Here is a 19,858-nt window from a genome sequence, read left to right on the forward strand (position 1 = left end):
GGGCGGGGAGAAGTGAGAGGAATGTAGTGACTAGAGACAACCAAGAGATAGTAAAGGTTGGGTGAAGTTTCCAAAAAAAAAGAGCTGATATTTGTCTGCTTTGTGTAGTAATCCAGACAAGAGACACAGCCAAGAGTACTAGCTCTACTCATATTGTAAGTTTATCTTAACGGTATCTTGCAAGTCATGAAGGTGCATCTCCCACTCCCATCACCTTTTACAATCCAAGGAAATTTCTACAAAGTTTGTCTTAACCCTGTTCCTTCTGCTGGCTCAGATGCCTCTTATCTGACCATTGCCTACCCTGTGGCTGTCTCCCAAGGTCATTGCCGTACACCTTCACAACATTGCATTGGTAGAATTTCTAATTCAAGAATGTTTGATGAGCCCTTCTATTGAGCATTAAATGAAGTCAGTTCAGAAACTAATCTAGTTCCTGTCTGAATTTGAGAATCTGGAAAACTTTCAGTGGTTTGCTTCCACCTTAATAATTCCATGGAGGAGCTTCTGAGGAAAATTCCCTAATTTTGAAAAAGTGGAAAGTCAAATATTTTCCATCATAGCCAAAATAGAAAGGTCCCTTTCAGTGCTAGATATTTCAACCACTGGTTTCAGATGGAGATATTCATGCATCTTCTCCTTTTATATTAAGTACTCCAAGGACAACTCAAATTTATCTCACTTATGAGCTTGGCAGGAGTGAAGTTGAGATCACGAGGAAGGTAGTATAGTACAAGATCTATAAAGGAAGTACCTTAGAATGTAACCCAAGTTTTTTTGTTAAAAAAGTTCAAGTTTCTACATATTCAGTAGCCTAACCCAGTTCAAAATCTCCCATAAGAAAATCATCTCCACATCTTAGCCTTCTCTAGTCTTAGACTCATGTGAATGAGATCTTGGGGGGAAAATGGGTTGTCAACCTTCTGCCTTCCCCTGTCCTTCTGCTCTGTTATATAAATGTTATATAGTGAGAGGGGAGCAGGAAAGAACTTCAAGTGGCCCCCTCCTCCAAAAAAAGAGGAAGTGAGCATGGGCAGAGGTTAATTTCAAAAGAGGAAAAAAATGTTCATGTGATGCAAGGGCATTCTGGACGAGGGCATGTTTCTGCATGAACGTATTTCACAGCTGGATTCAAGCAATGCTGTTCCCTTATCATCACTGCTGAAAACCACAACTGAAAGAGACATCTATGCCTAAGGAGGAGTGGAGTGCCCCTGAGTAAGGGCAATCTGGAAGTCCTTTTGAATGTGAAACAAGAACTAGCGCTCATTTGTACAAATCTGAAGATTTGGCCAAGAACGAGATATGATTTCCAGCATGATTCTTGAAAACATGGTTCTTTTTAAAAAAAACAAAACAAAAACCAAGTACAATTAATTTGCACAGGTATATTATTTGTGTGTGTGGTGAATCACACTTTTAAATTCATTTCTGTTTGTGAGAGAGAAAAGGCCTGTCCACTCAGATGGAAATGCAATTGTGACACTGTGGTAACTCTTGAGACCTGGCTGAGATTTCATAAACACTCCTCCGTGGAAAAGATTCATGGTCAGGAGGGCTCCTTTGATATTATTATGATATACTCACACTTTTTAATTGTATTTTTGCTTTGCCATGACATACTAGAATTCTTTGCATTCCCCTGCATCCTTGGAGTGAGTGTCAAAAAAACCCTCTCTCAAGACAAAGTTTTTAGGCATTCGACAAAGTAGACCACAACCTACTTCTTTGTAAATTAGAAAAAAGTGGGATAAATAGTTTCAACACCAGATGGATTCACAACTGGCTGAAAAACCATACTCAATGAGTAGTGCTTAAGTCTATATGGAGAGAAGTAAGCAGTGGGGTGCCACAAGATTCTGTCTTAGGCCCAGGACTCTTCAATATCTTCATAAATGAGTTAGATGAAGGAATAGAAGGGGAACTTTCCAAATTTGCAGATGATACTAAGCTGGCAGGATGGATCTTGATAGACTTGAATACTGTGTCCTATCTAATAAAATGAAATTCAATGTAAAGAAAATTAGGTAAGAAAAACCAAATGTACTGGGTGAAACTAGGCTTAATAGCAGTGACTATGAGAGGGATCTTGCAGTCTTAGTGGACAACCAGCTAAATATGAGCCAGCAGTGTGCAGCGGCAGCCAAAAAAGCCAATGCAATCCTAAATTGCATTAACAGATGGATTCAATCAAGATCAAGTGAGGTACTAATACCACTCTATAAAGCCCTAGTAAGACCACATCTAGAGTACTGCATCCAGTTTTGGTCACCACACTATAAAAAAAGATGTTTAGACTTTAGAAAAAGTGCAGAGGAGATCAACTAGGATAATTAGGCAACTGGCAACTAAAACATATGAAGAACAGTTACAGGAACTGGGCATGGTTAGTCTAGTGAAGAGAAGGACCAGGGGAGACATGATAGCAGTGTTCCAATATTTGAGGGGCTAGCACAAAGAGGAGGGGGTCAAGCTATTTTCCAAGGCACCTGAAGGCCAGACAAGGAATAATGGATGGAAACTAACCAAGGAAAGATTCAACCTAGAAATGAGGAGGAACTTTCTGACAGTGAGAACAATCAACCAATGGAACAGCTTGCCTTTGGAAGTTGTGGGAGTTTCATCACTGGAGATTTTCAAGAAAAGATTGGACTGCCATTTGTCAGAAATGGTGTAGGTCTCCTGCTTGAGTGGGGAGTTGGACTAGATGACCTACAAGGTCCCTTCCAACTCTGTTAATCTGTTAACTGTGCAAATTTAAGACTTGCATGACATATAAGAGATTGGACAACCATTTGTCTGAAATGGTATAGAGGTTCCTGCTTGAGCAAGGAGTTGGACTAAAAGATCCCTTATTGGCAATTATTAAGTCTGGGGTGTTACGTGGCAGGTACTTGTCTGTTTGAATTTTAAAGTCCCAGAGTATTTTAGCTTCTTCATTTTCTATTTGTCTATTTTGCAGTCCTAACAGTTCTTGCTTGCAGCAAATAGTATTTCTTTGAAGATCTTCCAAAGCACCATTGTTGCTATTTTTCATGCCAATGTCTGTAGTCAGTCTATATGATTTTCAGGTTGCAGCTTTTTTTCATTAATTAAGAAATTAATAGGGTTGGAAGAGACCTTGAAGGTCTTCTAGTCCAACCATCTGCTCAAGCAGGTGACCCTATGCCAATCCAGACAAGTGCTTTCCAGTCTCTTCTACAGTGATGGAGCACCCACAACTTCTGAAGACAAGTCAGGGTCCTTGAGTGGCTCAGACTGCTAAGACAGTCTGTTATTAACAGCAGCTGCTCGAGGTTGACTCAGCCTTCCATCCTTTATAAGGTAGGTAAAATGAGGACCCAGATTGTTGGGTGGGGGGCAATAAGTTGACTTTGTAAAATATACAAATAGAATGAGACTATTGCCTTATACACTGTAAGCCGCCCTGAGTCTTCGGAGAAGGGTGGGATATAAATGTAAATTAAAAAAAAAAAATTACTGCAGGTTCAAGTCCCACCAGGCCCAAGGTTGACTCAGCCTTCCATCCTTTATAAGGTAGGTAAAATGAGGACCCAGATTGTTGGGGGCAATAAAAAAAAGCTGACTTTGTATATAATATACAAATGGATGAAGACTATTGCTTGACACAGTGTAAGCCGTCCTGAGTCTTCGGAGAAGGGTGGGATATAAATGCAAATTTAAAAAAAAGTCATTCCACTGGTTAATTGTTCTCACTGTTAGATAATGTCACCTCAGTTCTAGATTGCTTCTCTTCTTGTTTAGTTTCCATCCATTGTCTATAGAGATTCTCAGGCATCCAAGGTGCTTTTTCAAAAGGCAACTGCACTTTCTTGTATTTCCTTGAAGATGTTTCACTTCTCATCCAATGGATTCCATCCATTGTTTCTTGTCTTGCTTTCTGGTACTTTGGAAAATAGGTTGACCCATCTAGTCCTCCTAAAATTGGGACATAAACCTGTCTTAAGTAACAAGTTGTTAGTGTTTTTTCCCCCACCAATTAAATCACTTCCAGATCTTTTTTCGTTAATAGGAAAATAAAAGAGTAATCTTACCATGTTTTGTCTTTCTGTTTGACTTTAATATTGCTAGATGCATGGGCTGGGTATGCTTGTTATCTAATTTATTATTACAGAGTTAATATCTCAATGTATCAAGGAAGATTAAAGGGAAAAAAGAGCCAGATGTTCTTGTTAACTAGCAATGCTTTTAGAAACAGCTTATTCTTCTGCAACTCTTCACTGTTGATTGTTCATTAAACTTTCCCTTTCATAGTCCCGCCTTTCCCCATGAGATTAAATTATGAAGTATTTTGGTACTTTGTTCCCTTTCTTTTTGTTTTCCTCCAAACACAAATTCTACAGAGGAGAAAAGTCAATACTCAGAGAAAGCTGTGTCTGCTTTATTTTTCTGCAAAGCAACTGAGAAAAATCAAAAGGGAGACTGATACAGCCCCAGAGTTTCAGGTGAGATACTAAAATGGTTAGAGATTTTCTCTGGGCCATGATGGGTGGAAGGGGAAGTAAGATCAAGAATCATAAGGGGCAGAAAATGTTTTTGAAGGCATCTAGGCCGACCTCCTAGACAACCTTGATGAACAGTCATAAAACCAAAATTGGAAGGGGCATTTGGATTATTGCATTCAATCCATTCCACAGGATCCCTAGTAGGATCTTTTTATCTTCCACTTCAGCTTCTCTAAAGCAGAAGTTTCTTCTTCCCTATTTTGACATCTAAATGCATTTCCCAGGTTTGGCTCAAATCTACTTCCCTATAATATCTACCTACTGTATGGAATCATTGATCTCTTGGGTCTAAGAGATCTGGAAATTTCTCTTCTCTTCTCTTTTTCTCTGGAATCCTGGAAGCGTGCCCATTCTTTTGTCTTCCTGTTCATTTGATTCTTCTCCAAAGATTCTCCTGGGAAATATTAAGTTAAGCAAACAGTGGCTAATGTGAGTCACTTTAGAAGTCAATAGGTGAAGATTTTATTTGTTTTGTTCCAAAGGGTGGTGCTTGATATCTACTTTTATAGATATCTTTTTTTCCCCTTTTCTGCTTTGACTACTGTTTTATAACTCTTGCTTTTTGATACATTCTTGAAGATTGATAAAAAATATTGGAACAAAATCCATCTGGCTGAGTTCCAATCCAGGAGAAAGGCACTGGAAATAAAATGGAGGATGGAGGCTGATTGGAAAGAAAGGTTCTCTTTATTGATGAAGCAGAACCACCAACCACGTGTGATTCAGGGACAGCTGACAAAATGGAGTTGAGAGTGGGTGGGTTTTTATACCTTCTTTGGCCTTTGTAGTTAAATTTCCTGTTCAAATATTTTCCATTTTGTCAAAAATAGGAAGGTTCATTTCAGTGATAGATATTTTAATGACTGTTAGCAGATACTCATGTATCTTCTCAGCTGATTATGAACAACCTGATCAGCTGTGGCAGAGCATGTTGTTCAAGGGATATGGCCTTGGGATCCCATTCCTTCTGAATAGAGAATATGGAAAACTTTCATATATACATACAAAAACACATACACATGCACACACACACGCGCACGCACGCACACACACACACACACACACACACATATATATATATTGCTTTGTGTTGGGATTGGAGGGGGGCGCAGCAGCCAGTGGTGCCAGCATGGTCTGGCCTCCAATCCCCACACAAAGCAAGCTGACACATGCCAGGAACACATGACAAGATCTCAGACTCAGAGCCAAACCAAAACCTGGGATGCTGCATCACAGCCATCTGCTCAAGACATCACATCACAGAACTCCAGAGGCCACAACACCAAAGCTCGGGAACAAAAGACTAGGACCATACACACACAGGATGCTGTGAGGCAGCCGGCCAATCTGCAAACACTCACTCCATCTACCAATCAAGATGCAACCACACAACTAACCAACCCGCTCACAGCAACCCTCCCCACCTCCCCATCAATATTTATAGAGAGACGGCAGCTCCGACCATGCTTTGCTCACACAAGCACGAAGCCGAAAGCACCAGCCTGAAGATGATGAGTGAGACCTCGTCGAAACATTGAATATGCCAAGACCTACACACACACACACACACACACACACACACACACACACACACACACACATTTTATAAACAAACAAACATTTGTTGGTGTTTTCTTCATGGGTCAATCTTTTTGTTGTTTCTTCTTTCTTCCTTTCAATTTGATCTATTATAATTTTTTCTTCCAGGGGTATTTTCTCTCTTTTCTAGTTTTGTGCAAAAACAATTTGTGCTGCTGTTATTACATGTATAATCAAATAAATATTTTCTTTACTGGTTTTCTCTGGGAGAATACCCAATAAGAACAGCTCCAGTTTTAAATCAATGTGTTGTTGGGTCATTTCTTCTAACCATACCTTTATTTTCTTCCAATAATTTTTAGCTTCTGAGCATATCCACCACATATGATAATATAATCCTGGTAACTGGTGACATTTCCAACATTTAGCTGATTTATCTTTAAACATTTTTGCCAATTTTTCAGGAGGCCTATGCCATCTATAAAACATTTTATATTGATTTTCTTTATATGCAGTGGACATTGTTAATTTGTAGTTCCTCTCCCATAACTGTTGTCATTTATCTAAATCTATTGAGTAAAGAGTCTGGAAAACTTTCATTGGTTTGCTTCCACTGGAAGGGGTGTAGCCTCTATAGAAATTCCATGGAGGAGCTTCCAAGGAAAATTCCCTAATTTTGACAACAGGGAAAGTTGTCAAAATTAGGATTTTCCATAATAGCTAACATAGAAAGGTCCTTTTCAGTGCTAGATATTTCAACCACTGGTTTCAGATGGAGGTATTCATGCATCTTCTCCCTTTCTTCTGTGGCAACAGCTGATCATGCTGTTCAAGCGATTTGGCCTTGGGCTCTTCATAGTCCTGTCCTGATGCTGGGCACCTTCGCTGTTGACTACCCAACCTTCCTGAGGCAGCACTACAATAACCCCAAGAGCAATGTGCACAAAAGTTACTGCAATGCAATGATGCAAAGCCGAGAGATGACCAGCCCCAATTGCAAGCCGTTGAACACTTTCATCCATGACACAAAATCACTGCTGTGTGTGGAAGTGAAGGAACACCTTTTGGAAATGGATTGCGACGTAGCCGGCGGCAGTTCTGGGTCACGACCTGCAGAATGAGAGGATCCTCTATTCTCCCTCCTTGTGAATACAGGGAAACCACTTCGCCCAGATATATTGTCATTGCTTGTGAGAACAGGTTGCCTGTGCACTACGAGGAAGGTCAGATTTAACAGTATCTGAAGATGATCCGGGTGGATCAGATAGTGTCATCCTCAAGGTGGATGGTCTTCCATGGACAAGATCTCATTTTCTTCTGATCCTGTGGCTCATTTCTTGCAGGCTTTTTCATGATTGTTACCATTGTAATCTACCTAAATATTTGCCCTGCTTTCATTTTGTCTCTTTACCCTTCAGCCAAGGGTAAAGATTCAGAAGCCTGAATATCCTAAATGTTATGTAAACCCACAATAATCAATTCCTCTACCAAATGCTTTTAAATAAATGAATAAGAAAGAGTTGCATCGCATCTCTGTTGTTTGTATAGCCTCATTTCTTCGTAAATATTTTTTGCTTTTTTCAAAGAGATGGTGATCAGATTCATCATGCATTAAACTTACCAAAATTTCTCCTCTTATGAAATAGTTCTTAATTAGTTCTCCCTGAACACATCAGGGTCCTGTTTGTGATGGTCCCCAAATTTTATTCTTTTTTTAAAAACATGAATGGCTCTTCTGAGCCTTTTGTAGTTCTTGATTTTTTACTTGGAAGGGATGCAAAACCAACCAGCAGAAAGGGAAAGTATAGTACAATTAATACTTCACATAAGCCTTTGTGAACCAGTGTCAGGCAATCCTAGATCTAGCGGCTATCTTAGAAAGACACTCAGGCCTTTCCTCATTGCTCAGCCATTTTAGAGGCACTCCTCTGGCAACGGCAAGGCCGATGTGAGCTGGCAAGATGGTGGCCACCAAGGAGACAAAAAAGTCTTTAGAGTCCATAAACTCTAGGCTTCAGCTGGTTATGAAAAGTGGTAAATATGTACTTGAATCTAAACAAACTCTGAAAATTATTCAGCAGTGTAAAGCCAAGTTGATTATCCTAGCCCAGGGTGTCAAACTCAAGGTCCGCAGGCCGGATCAGGCTTGCGGGGTATTTCGATCTGGACCGCAGGGCCACCCTGGAAAAATGAAGGACCAGCCCACGGTGCCTCTGCCAGTGAAAATGGAGCTCACTGAGTTTCATTTTCCCTGGCAGAGGGTTGCAGGAGGCCGTCACAGCCAAAAACGGAGCTCAGGAGCCCATTTTCGCTGACAGAGTGCTCAGGCCACCACAGGCGCCCCTCACACGAGTGACGTTGAGCTAGCCATGCCCACCCTGGCCACGCCCATCCGGGGCCCCCAAGGTCAAACACAAACCTGATACAGCCTTCGATGAAATCAAGTTTGACACCCCTGTCCTAGCCAATAACTCTCCTGCTTTGAGAAAATCAGAAATTGAATATTATGGCCAAAACTGGTATTCATCACTACAGTGGCAACAATATTGAACTGGGAACAGCTTGTGGGAAATACTACAGAACAGCGGTCACCAACTGTTGATTCATGGACCACTGGTGGTCCACGAGAAAATTTTCATGGTCCTCAGAAAACTTATTTGCATTTTTTATATTGCACTAAATCAGGGGTCCTCAAATTATGGCCCCTGAGACAGAAACTTGAAATGAATGTTTGTATTGCTGCAGAGAGTCTTCCCTTTGGGGGCCTTTTTGTGTGGATCAGAGGGGGGCAGAAATTCCGACTTGGGGTCTGCTTCGGCCTCCTGGTGCAGGGCTTTGTGCGAAGGCTGGAGGGAAGTGCTATTGGTGGTAAAGAGCCGGAGGACTTTGTTCCAGTGGGACTGCATCATGGCCTGGAACTGGCTGACCATCTCAGCCTGCTGAGCCTCCAGGTACCGGTACCTGGCTTTGCACTTCTGCAGGTCTTTCCTCTGCTTGGAAAGCCTATGCTTCTAGTCCTCAATGAGGTGCTTTTGCTGATCCTCCTTCTCAGCCAGATCCAATTTGAACTGAGCCAGCTGTTTTGGCAACTCTTTCTCATGGTGGCTGCTTAGCTTCAGCAACTGCTTCCTGTTGGGGCCCTAAGGAGCCCGGGTGGGGAGGCGAGGAGTAGCTGGGAGCAAGTAGAGGCTGGCAAGGCACCCTTCAACGTGAGTGATATTGAGTTGACCACGCCCACCCAGTCACATGCTCACCTAGCCATGCAAACCCAGTCAATCATTAGGCAGATCATATTAGTGATCCACGGGATTTAAAATTATGAATAGTGGTTCCTGAGCTCCGAAAGGTTGGGGATTCCTGCTACAGAGTATGTACACTTGCTATAATTGACCCAGGTGACTCTGACATCATTAGAAGCATGCCAGAGCAAACCAATGAGAAATAAAATTAATAAACTTTAAATTTTGTGTAATAAAAAAAGAAAAGAAACTCAGCTATCACAACGGCAGACACCACTGCAAACAGAATCAGGGAAGATTTACCTATCTTAATTCCATTTTTCCTTGTATCATGCCTAGTGCAAAGAACCAAGGGCAACACAAGCAGCTATTTAGAATAGTTTCTTTACTATTGTTCACCTATAGACAGGACTCTGGTCAGATTAAAGCACAAATCTGCATCAGAATTACCGGTATATATACCCTGAAAAAGGTTGGAGTGTGTCCACCCTTTCCTGCATACCAAGGACTTCAGGCTGAGCTGCCATTTTGCTCTTTAGGAAGTTACTTCAAGGAGTTACCTCAGAGTAGTTTATTGTTGCTCAAGATAGGAATCTTGCCAGACAAAAGGACAAGCTACATAAGTATTAGATATATCCTTAAAAGGAAGATCCTGCTTTGTACCACCTTCCACCACGTATCACCTCTGTGATGTAGCTGTAGGTAAAGGGGTAGAAGCAAAGAAACAGAGTTTTGAATCGTTTTCTAGTTTGCTTCTGTTCCAGCTTGGCTTTTCAGGGACAATCTCCACACATGAGCACAGTATTTGCACAGGGGCTCCCCTGTTCTCTAAACCACCAAAATTAAATTAACCCTTTTGCTTTAGCACCAAAGCATGGACGAGCCACTCCAGCTGGGCTAATATAATGTGCTGACTGTATATTAGTCAGAGGATGCTAAGCAGTCTGCAGCATGTAACATAACACCATAATAAAATTATAACATCATCTCTTGTTAACCATTACAGGGTAGTCTGTTAGAATTCTCTTTATATATGGAACCACTGATCAAAGAGTACTGTCACCATGTGCTTTACTGCTCAACTATTTTAACTGTAACAGGAAACTCTACTTAGAACAAAAGAGCATAGAGTATATACCATAGATCCAAATTTGAAACACTGCCATCTACTGACTAAATATTACTGTAGTTATTGCATAAAAATATATTCTCGAAATGAATTCCAACATAGCCCTCGACTTACAATCATTTGTTTGGTGACCATTCAAAGTTACAGTGGCACTGAAAAAGTGACTTATGTCTGTTTTCATATTTACAACCATTGTGGCATCTCCATGGTCATGTGATCAAAATTGGGATGTTTGGCAGTTGGTTCATATTTATGATGGCTGCAGTATCCTAGGATCAAGTGATCATCTTTGTCCAGTATGCAGATTTATTATTATTTTCATCCAAGGATGCAGCTTAGATTTTTCTCAGTGTTAGCTGTACACAAGTCCCCTCCCTAGCAGTCCTCCTAAAATTGGCCTGTAACAACTGTTAAATAACAAGTTTTCATGTTTTATTTTTTCCTCACCCTCTAAATCACTTCCAGATGTTTTTTCTTCCCATTGTTAAGAGAGACAGAAAAAAAAGTTAAATTAACATGTTTTCTTTAACTTCGTCAGCTGCAGGAGAAACTATGCTTATTACCTAATTTATTATTACAGAGTTACAATTCCAACACATCAAAGGAAATTTTAAAAAGAAATGGGCCAGATGTTCTTAATAACAAGCAATAACTTTTTAGAACCAGCTTTCCTTTTTGATGGTCTCGCCTTTCCGCAAAGGGGCCAATTGCAAAATATTTTGGCACTTTAGGATTTTCGTGGAATTTGTTTTCTTCCTTTCTCTTTGCCTCCACCCACCTCTACAAAGGAGAAAACACAGCTCAAAGAGAAAGACGTGTCTGCTTTTTTCCTGCAAAGCAACTGAGAAAAATCAAAAGGGGGAGCGATCCAGCCTCAGAGTTTCGGGTGAGTTCCTAAAATGTCTAAAGATTTTCTCTGAAGCATGGTGGATAAAGGGGGAAGATAAATCAAGAATCAGAAGGAACAGGAAAAAATTGGAAGTCATCTAGGCCGACCTCCTAGTCAGCTTTGATGAACTATCAGAAAAGTTGAAAAAGGCATTTGGATTCTTACATTCAATCCATTCCATAAGATCCCCAACTACATCTTTCTAGCTTCCACTTCAGTTTCTCTAGAGCAGAAGTTGCTTCTTCCCTATTTTGTCATCTAAATGCATTGCCCAGGTTTGGTTCAAATCTACTGTAATTTCTGCATATTGTCTGGAATAATTGGACTAGGAGATCTGAGTTCTTTCTATCCTTTGTTTGTTCTGTAAACATGGGTATGCATTCAAACTTCATCTTTACATTCCTTTTTAGTTCCTCTTCATTTGATTCTTCTTTAAATACCCTCCTGAAAACTTGTGATTTTTAAGTGTAGGGAGAAAAATCTATCTAGTTCAGTTCCAAGCCGCGAATAAAATGGAGGCTGCTTCAGAAAGAAAATTTATAGATAAATGTAATGTATTTGAATTTTAGGAGGGAAATTTGGGCGAGAAAATGCACGTTGCTGATTGGCTGATGCCTCAGCCAAATTACTATTTAAAGAGGGGTTTTGCCTGTTGTTCTTCGCTGGGATCACAATAAATCAAAGAGCTGTCGTCACTTGTATCGTCTCCTGCCTCTTCATTGCTCGAACATAACAATAAACAGGACTACAGTGTGCAGCTCTGGGACAGCTAACAAATTAGCTTGATGACTGCAAGTTTTTGAAATGCTGCAGGGATTGTGTGATATAGTGAACCTGGTGTCTTCTACTATGTCAATGGTGGCGGGTTACTCATATTATGTCCTAAAACAGTGGTAGTCAACCTGGTCCCTACCGCCCACTAGTGGGCAGTCCAGCTTTCATGGTGGGTGGTAGGGGTTTTGTCCGCTACTGAAGCACTTTCCTTTTTTTTTAATTTAATTGACTTTTTAAAAAATTTTCACGGCATTATTTAAAAACATTTTCATTAGGTTTCCATAAAATTCCCCGTGACAATTTAAATTTCTGAAAATATACTATTTTTATCGCCTGTGCATAAGTTTAGTTCACGTTACATAAATGAAACTAAATGGCGCTATAGTGCGACTGCAAACAAAAGAGCCTCGTCCCAGAATAGCTCGCACATCTCCTCCCACACTACCCAGCTGTAACAGACAAGCAGAGCTGGTAGCCGGTGCCCCCCCAAACCCAATCCATGATGCGCAAGAGGCATGCGCAGACAACGATACTTGGCACATTACTGTGAAACCGGTGGGCAGTTAGAAAATGTTACTACTAACAGAGATACAAAAGTGGGTGGTAGGTATAAAAAGGTTGACCACTGCTGTCCTAAAAGGTCACATCCTCAGAATCTGGGTGGGGGAGGGATGTAAATTTTGTCCTGTCTTTAGAATTTGGGTGGGGAGGGATGTATATTTTAATCTTATCGCTGGAGGTGAAGGTGTTTTGTTTCTGAATAAGCGGGGCCAGGATTTCTTAATGGGCATCTGCTGTAGGCTATTAATAAATACTTGGAGCTGCTTTCTGCCTCTAAAAACATGTTTCTCCATTTATCCTTTGCGGAAGTATAATTATTCTACTTCTTTTAATATCTCCCAAAATATTTCATTCTCTGGGGGCAGGGAGGCTTCCCACATAAATTCAGCCAACAATGCCTAATGCCTAACTACTTTATAGGTCAAGAAATATATTTTTCCTCTTTTCCAAAGAGTATTTTGATATTTACTTTTATTGATTTTTTCCCCTTTACTGCTTTGATTAATATTTTTAATTGCTCCTTCTATTAGACATATTCTTGAAAATTGATGAATCTCTCTATATAAAGGTGAAATACCACTCACGCATCATCACAAAATCTCCAGAACAGTAAAGCCTATAAACTTGAAATTGAAACATGTATGTTCCTCTTGGCTTCTAGGTGCTTGCTAAGAAAGGATTTTTTGAAATGACCATCAAATTGTTAGTATTTCTTACATTATTATTAACACACTCTGATGCTAAGGAGTTAAATGTTCTCCTCCCCCTCCCCACCTGAAAAGAACTCTGTTCCAACTGCCACTTGGGCGTGGGCGCGGCCAGTGCATGACTCATCCAGTTTGCAGGCTGGGAGTTTAGACATTTTACTCCTCACCTGAAAGGGAGAGAAAGGGATAAGATAGGAGAGGCCTCTGTGGGGCAAGCCTGAAGGAGAGAAGTGTATAGGAGAGGATCAATGGGGCCAGCCTGAGGGAGAGAAAGGGATAGGAGAGGCCGATAGTAACTACTTATTAACTGTCAAGATGTAAGTATCGATTTATCAAGCCCGATCATATAGTTTCGTAGTGGAGTACAAGTACCCAGCTAGTATTTTAAAAAGAAATCTTGTAAGACAAGCGGTTTTATGCAGCTTAATCTTAAAGGGTACAGAAAAGGGGACGAATGGTTAATAGAAAATCCTAACTCATGTCTTTTTTCTTTCTTTCAGTCTTTGGCCTATTTATTCTCTCTTCCCTTTCAACTTAGAGTTATTTGGATATAAAATTGTCAGCAGTGCATGAGCAAATAGTCCATGTAGCTCAACAAGATCAAAGTCAATAAAAATAAAAATGTTGTTAAACTGGTACTGCAGTAGTAGAGTAGTAAGGAAAATATCAACTCTGTTCTTTTTTATATAGGTAGTCCTTGGCCTATGATCACAATTGAGGCCAATATTTCTGTTGTTAAGTGAGGGAGTTGTTAAGTGAGGGAATTGTCTGGTGGCTCAACAGATTAAGCAGTCTGTTATTAACACAGCTGCTTGCAATTACTGCAAGTTCAAGTCCCACCAGGCCCAAGGTTGACTCAGCCTTCCATCCTTTATAAGGTAGGTAAAATGAGGACCCAGATTGTTGGGGGCAATAAAAAAAAGCTGACTTTGTATATAATATACAAATGGATGAAGACTATTGCTTAACACAATGTAAGCCACCCTGAGTCTTCAGAGAAGGGCGGGATATACATTCAAATTAAAAAAAATAAAAAGTGTTAATCCTCATTTTGCAACCTTTCTTGCCACATTTGTTAGGTATTAGGTGATTCACTGCAGTTAAGTTAGTTAAGTTAATTGTTAAGTTAGTAATGAATGTTGTTAAACGAATATAGCTTCCCCATTGACTTTGCTTGTCAAAAGATCGCAAAAGATGATCACATGACCCTAGGACACTGCAACCTTCATAAACATGAGTCAGTTGCCAAGCGTCTGAATTTTGATCACTTGGTTGAAGTGATGCTGCAATGGAAGTAAGTGTAAAAAATGGTCATAAGTCACTTTTTTCAGTGCCGTTGTAACTTTGAATTGTCACTAAAGTCAAGGGCTACCTGTAATTGGTTGTAATTTGGAAATCCAGCAAGTTCTGACAGGATCTGGAGAGCTGGCAGTGGAAATTTTGAGTAGTTTGGAGAACCAGCAAATACCACCTCTGGCTGGCCAGAGTGGGGAGGGAATGGGGATTTTGCAGTATCCTTCCCCTGCCACGCCCACAAAGCCACACTCACAGAACCGGTAGTAAAAAAATTTGGATTTCGCCACTGAATTTGGGGCATTGGTTTTGCTTTTGCCATGGACCATTCTAGGAAAAAAATATACTCCACTGAATTGACTATTCATTTCCTTCCTAGAACCTATTCTCTTGTAACAATCTAAGACGAAGGATATCAGAGCAGCTCAGCCAGTGCCTGGAGAACAAGGCAGTGGTTTGCATCCAGCCACTTAGGAATAGCCAACATTTATCTAAAGCCCTTCTTTTTTTTTTTTTTTTTTTTTTTTTTTTTTTTATCCAAAAAGTTTTTATTGGTCAAAAAAGGTTTATACAAATACATATCAGGTATGGTAAATTTTCATTTTTCTTATACAAGATAAGAATTTTACTCAAAATTTTAAACACATACAACAGCCATATGGCAAGCAGGTGATACGAAGTAGCTAAGTTTATCAATCTTACATACGCAATAAAGAAGGGTCAAGAATAATCAGAATATCATACAAAGGAGAATAAGGAAAACCAACACAATACCAAATATCATTGTCACTTCCTAGTTTTGGATCTCAGAACTCTGGGTTCAGCCTGACCCAACTCCAGGGCCGCAACAGCGGCAGCCGCCTCCTCCCCATGGTCTATAACCTCCCCTTCTTCAACTCCTGGGTCATCTAATTCCAGGAGGGCTTTGTGTTCCTCCACGTAGGCCGCAGCCTCCGCAATTGTACTATCTAAAGCCCTTCTTGTCATTTTAGACCTCTTCAGAAATTCTGGAAGTCCAAAACCATCTCGGTTTCTGCCAATGGATAGTTTGGGGTGCAAATCTCACCCCGTTATCTATGGAGATTCTCAGTCATCTAGCTCATGGTTGTCCCAAAGGCAACTGGATTTTCTGGTGTGAAATTAATCTGTCTCATTCTTTCATTGAGAAGTTGGAGTTGCGCTTTCTGCAAGAAGTTCTCTGCCCTGTGTCACTTCACTGTTGAGCCCAGGCTGTTGGAGATGAGTCTATGCTCTCTGCATCTCAAATTGAAGCTCAAATGGTTCCTGTAGTCAGCAAATTTTCTGGAAATCCGTTCATGCTCCGGCACCATTTGAAAGGGTGTTTTCATCCCAAAGTGCATAGCTAAATGTCTATGGAGATTCTCAGTCATCCAGGTCATGGTTGTCCCAAAGGTTCTTTTTTCAAGAGGCAACTAGAAAACCTCGATATCAATTCTGTGATTTGTATTCTTTTCTCTTTTAGGTCTAGTTGACGCCATGCCTCGGATGTTGGCCTATTTGGTGTTGGTACTCTTTGTGTCATTGCTGCTGGGATCCTTGCCAACTCTTGCCCAGAGAGAAACTCGTCATGGCAAATTCCACCGGCAGCATGTTGCCGCAAAATCTAATAACGGAATGGATGCCCGGGTGTATTGCAACCTGATGATGCAACGAAGAGGAATGACGAACATCAAGTGTAAACCTTCCAACACCTTCATCCATGGCGAAGCCACAGCAGTGGATGCCATCTGCAACAATGGGGGGACTTTCTCAAGTGATAATTACTATGATAGCAATAGCGTCTTTGAGCTCACCGTTTGCCGTTTGACAGGGGGAGGAACCACTCCTCCCAACTGTAACTACCGAGGTAGGGTTAGCACCCAGCAGATCCGAATTGCCTGCGTAAATGGCCTGCCGGTGCATTTCAAACAAGCTCTTTAGAAATGTCAACAGCCATAGTTGGCTAGTTAGGGATTATATATCTTCAGCTGCTTTAGAAGCCAAGAGGTTTTCTTATTTTTACTGCAATGGTATATTTCAGTTACAATTTGCTCTTTGTTTCTCTCTCTCATTTCTTTCTACCTGCCTCCCCCTCTTCTTTCAGACTTCCTCTCCAACTGTTTTAGACAAGCTGGGGATCTCCAAATAGATTGGGGCTGTGATTCCTCACGATTCCCAGTCAACATGGCTGACAGGGACTCTGGGAGATGCAATGCAATTTTGGGGATCTGAGCTTTGGCAGGCCTTCATTTGGACACCATAACTGGACTTGCTGACCACAAGATGGCTGCAAAGTGATACAGAAAAATCTGCTGGGGAATTCTGGGTGTTGTAGTTTAGACATCTTAAAGTGGTCAGGTCTGAAAAATAGTCAGGTCTGAAGTTTTTGCTGAGGTCGAAATGACATTCAACCAAAATGTGGCAATAGAATATATTTAGATCTCTCTTTTTTGTTCTGTGCTGCCTTCTAGCGGCTCTGAATCAAAATGACTGTTGTATCCATCACAATGTTGATACAGCTTCTCTAACCTCATACTTTCGGGGAGGGGGGTTTCAGTGGTGGGATTCAGCCAGTTCGCACCACTTCGGGAGAACCGGTTGTTAACTTTCTGAGCAGTTTGGCAAACTGGTTGTTGGAAGAAATCATTAGGGCAGAGAACCGGTTGTTAAATTACTTGAATCCTACCACTGGTTTTTTTGCCTTCTGAGGAAAACCGAGGCTAATAATTCTGCACAGAAAACAGGATATTGGAATACTTAGCAGCCACCCAAACTAGCATTCTTCAGCTATGTGACTTAAATATCACGACTTCTTGCGTGACATGTGAGAAGTTATGATATTTAAAGTGCTACATGCCCAAATTATAGGGTAAGAGTTTTTGCCATAGGCATCTTTCATTTTAAAATAGACCACTTGCTTTCCTTCCTGGGGAAATGTGTTTTGAAGCATAATGCTGGTCTGTGATCATAATAAAAATTGAAGCATAATTTTAGGTACCCGGAGAAACAGAGGTGCTCTGAAATGTTTTTATAAATATAAAAAGGACAAATTCAATTAGAATTAATTTTACTTTAATTCAATTAAAATATATAAAGTAAATAAAAATTAATTAAATATTTTAAAATTTCAAATTAAATGAAAATTTAAGGTAGCTTTCTTTCAAAAAAATAATTTTCTGAAAGAAAGAAATACTTTTTTAAAAAAGAGAATTGAATTTCTGAGCCATTTCTTGTTCAGATTGATTCCTGATCACCTGAAAGGTTCTATAAGCTAATAAGTCCTGGGTGTTTTCAACCCCATTATGAAATGTTTGATGGGAAATCAAGAATGAAACTGTATGTTATTATTTCTGGGATTGATGAAAAGTGGAAAATATCAATTTATAGCTTATTCCTGAATCTTTTTCTTCTAGCAGCTTTATGCAATAAAGTCTTTGTTTACATACAGAATGGCATCCTGTTATGACTACTACAATTACTGTTGTTATTTGGAAATTTATATCTTTTTTTATCTGCTTTTTCATTATTTGCCAATTCCAAAAGTTGTGAAAATGCCTGTTGTTTTGGTCTACAAACATGTCACCCAATAACAACGTTGTTAGCTTAATGAGTTTAGATATTCTCTTTGAATGACTTAAGACACTTATTCACTACAATTCCCATAATGATACCCTTTCCTTTAGGGAAAAATACCTCAGATTCAGACTTCAGAAATGAGCTGAAAATCTGCAAAGAAGTCAATGGGGAAACCATTAAATTATTTAAAAGTAGGGCTACAGATCTGACCTGCAAAAATATGACCTGCCACTAGAGGGCATCACTATTTTAAAAATCCTTGTAAACCAGCATGGAAATCAGATATAGGGAGTCCTCGACTTACAAAAGTTCGCTTAGTGACTGTTCAGAATTACAACGGCAGTGAAAAAAGCGACTTAGCCCCATTTTTCACACTTGCAGCATCCCCATGGTCATGTGATTTACATGACAACTGATTCACATGACCTCATCTTCTGCAACAATCCAAACTCAATTTACGGACTACAAATTAAAGAACCTTTTTCAAACAGTGACCACTGCATGATTGATTTTCGTCTCAATATACGTCCATACTTAAATCGTCATAACAACAGAACTCCCAACTACAACTTCAAAAAAGCCAATTACGACCTTATAAACAACGATCTTTCATTTCTGAACTGGCAAAATCTGTTTGCAACCTGCATAACCGCTGATGACCTCTATAGAGTCTTCCTACTCGAAATCAATAGAGTCATTAAATTATATGTACCACGAATGACTACCATGTCCAAGAAAAACAAACTACCCATATCAATAAAAAAGCTTCAATCAAAAAAAAATCCCTCTGGAAAAGAAACAAAAAAGGCTATGTTACAAATTTCAAAAACCGCTACAGAAACATATGCAACCAAATAAAAACTGAATGCACAAATTACCACACCAAGCAAGAAGAGAACCTTCTACGCACAAATTCCAATCGTGCCTTTTATAATTTTGTCAACAATAAACTTAAAGATTCAAGATCCATCCCACCACTAAAAGATTCTAACAACAAAGAATGCAATGACGAAACAGTCAAAGCAAACCTCTTCAACATTTTCTTTGGCTCAGTTTTTGTTAACTCCGATAACACATACCCAACATTCCACAAACGAACCAGCAATGACTATGATGATTTAACTCATATAGATTTCACAGAAGACAACGTTGGTAAAGCTCTACACAACTTAAAACCATCGCTTTCTATTGGACCTGATGGACTTTGTGCATATTTCTTAAAAAAACTTTCCATTAATATAGCCGAACCCCTAAGTATTATCTTTGATAAAGCTTTCACTACCAGTTCTCTTCCCAAACTTTGGTCACTAGCCACAGTCATCCCCATCTTCAAAAAAGGAGACCCCAGCTTAGTCGAAAACTACAGACCGATCTCCCTTTGCTGCGTCACCTGCAAAGTCATGGAATCTATCATCAACCAATCCATTACCTCACACTTAGAAACTAACAACCTACTCTCCAACAAACAATTTGGTTTCAGGAAAAAGCTATCATGCAACTTACAACTTCTCCACTGCAAAAACATATGGACTTCAAATCTAGATCAAGGCAAATCAATAGATGCAATCTACATAGACTTCTGCAAAGCTTTTGACTCAGTAGTACATGATAAACTTCTCCTTAAA

The 19,858-nt window shown here is 39.9% G+C and overlaps 1 protein-coding gene and 2 pseudogenes across 1 annotated transcript; all 3 read left to right on the forward strand.

Moving 5' to 3' along the window:
* Positions 1-6,887: 6,887 nt before the first annotated feature.
* LOC131198319 (ribonuclease-like) lies at positions 6,888-7,575 on the forward strand (annotated as a pseudogene).
* Positions 7,576-8,026: 451 nt separating this feature from the next.
* On the forward strand, positions 8,027-9,510 carry LOC131198726 (large ribosomal subunit protein eL30-like; annotated as a pseudogene).
* Positions 9,511-11,096: 1,586 nt separating this feature from the next.
* LOC131197705 (ribonuclease-like) lies at positions 11,097-18,107 on the forward strand. The gene is made up of 2 exons (XM_058182085.1): positions 11,097-11,319; positions 16,141-18,107. Exons 1-2 carry the CDS (start codon positions 11,112-11,114, stop codon positions 16,596-16,598), a joined length of 666 nt encoding a protein of 221 aa, XP_058038068.1. The 5' UTR covers positions 11,097-11,111; the 3' UTR covers positions 16,599-18,107.
* Positions 18,108-19,858: the final 1,751 nt, after the last annotated feature.

This window comes from Ahaetulla prasina, chromosome 4 (assembly GCF_028640845.1).
Source record: "Ahaetulla prasina isolate Xishuangbanna chromosome 4, ASM2864084v1, whole genome shotgun sequence".
Lineage (NCBI taxonomy): Eukaryota > Metazoa > Chordata > Lepidosauria > Squamata > Colubridae > Ahaetulla > Ahaetulla prasina.

Coding starts and splice junctions, on each gene's coding strand:
- LOC131197705 (XM_058182085.1), top strand. CDS start 11,112: ATGGTCTCGCCTTTCCGCAAAGGGGCCAATTGCAAAATATTTTGGCAC. Junction 11,320..16,140: donor ATCCAGCCTCAGAGTTTCGG/GTGAGTTCCTAA, acceptor TTTCTCTTTTAG/GTCTAGTTGACGCCATGCCT.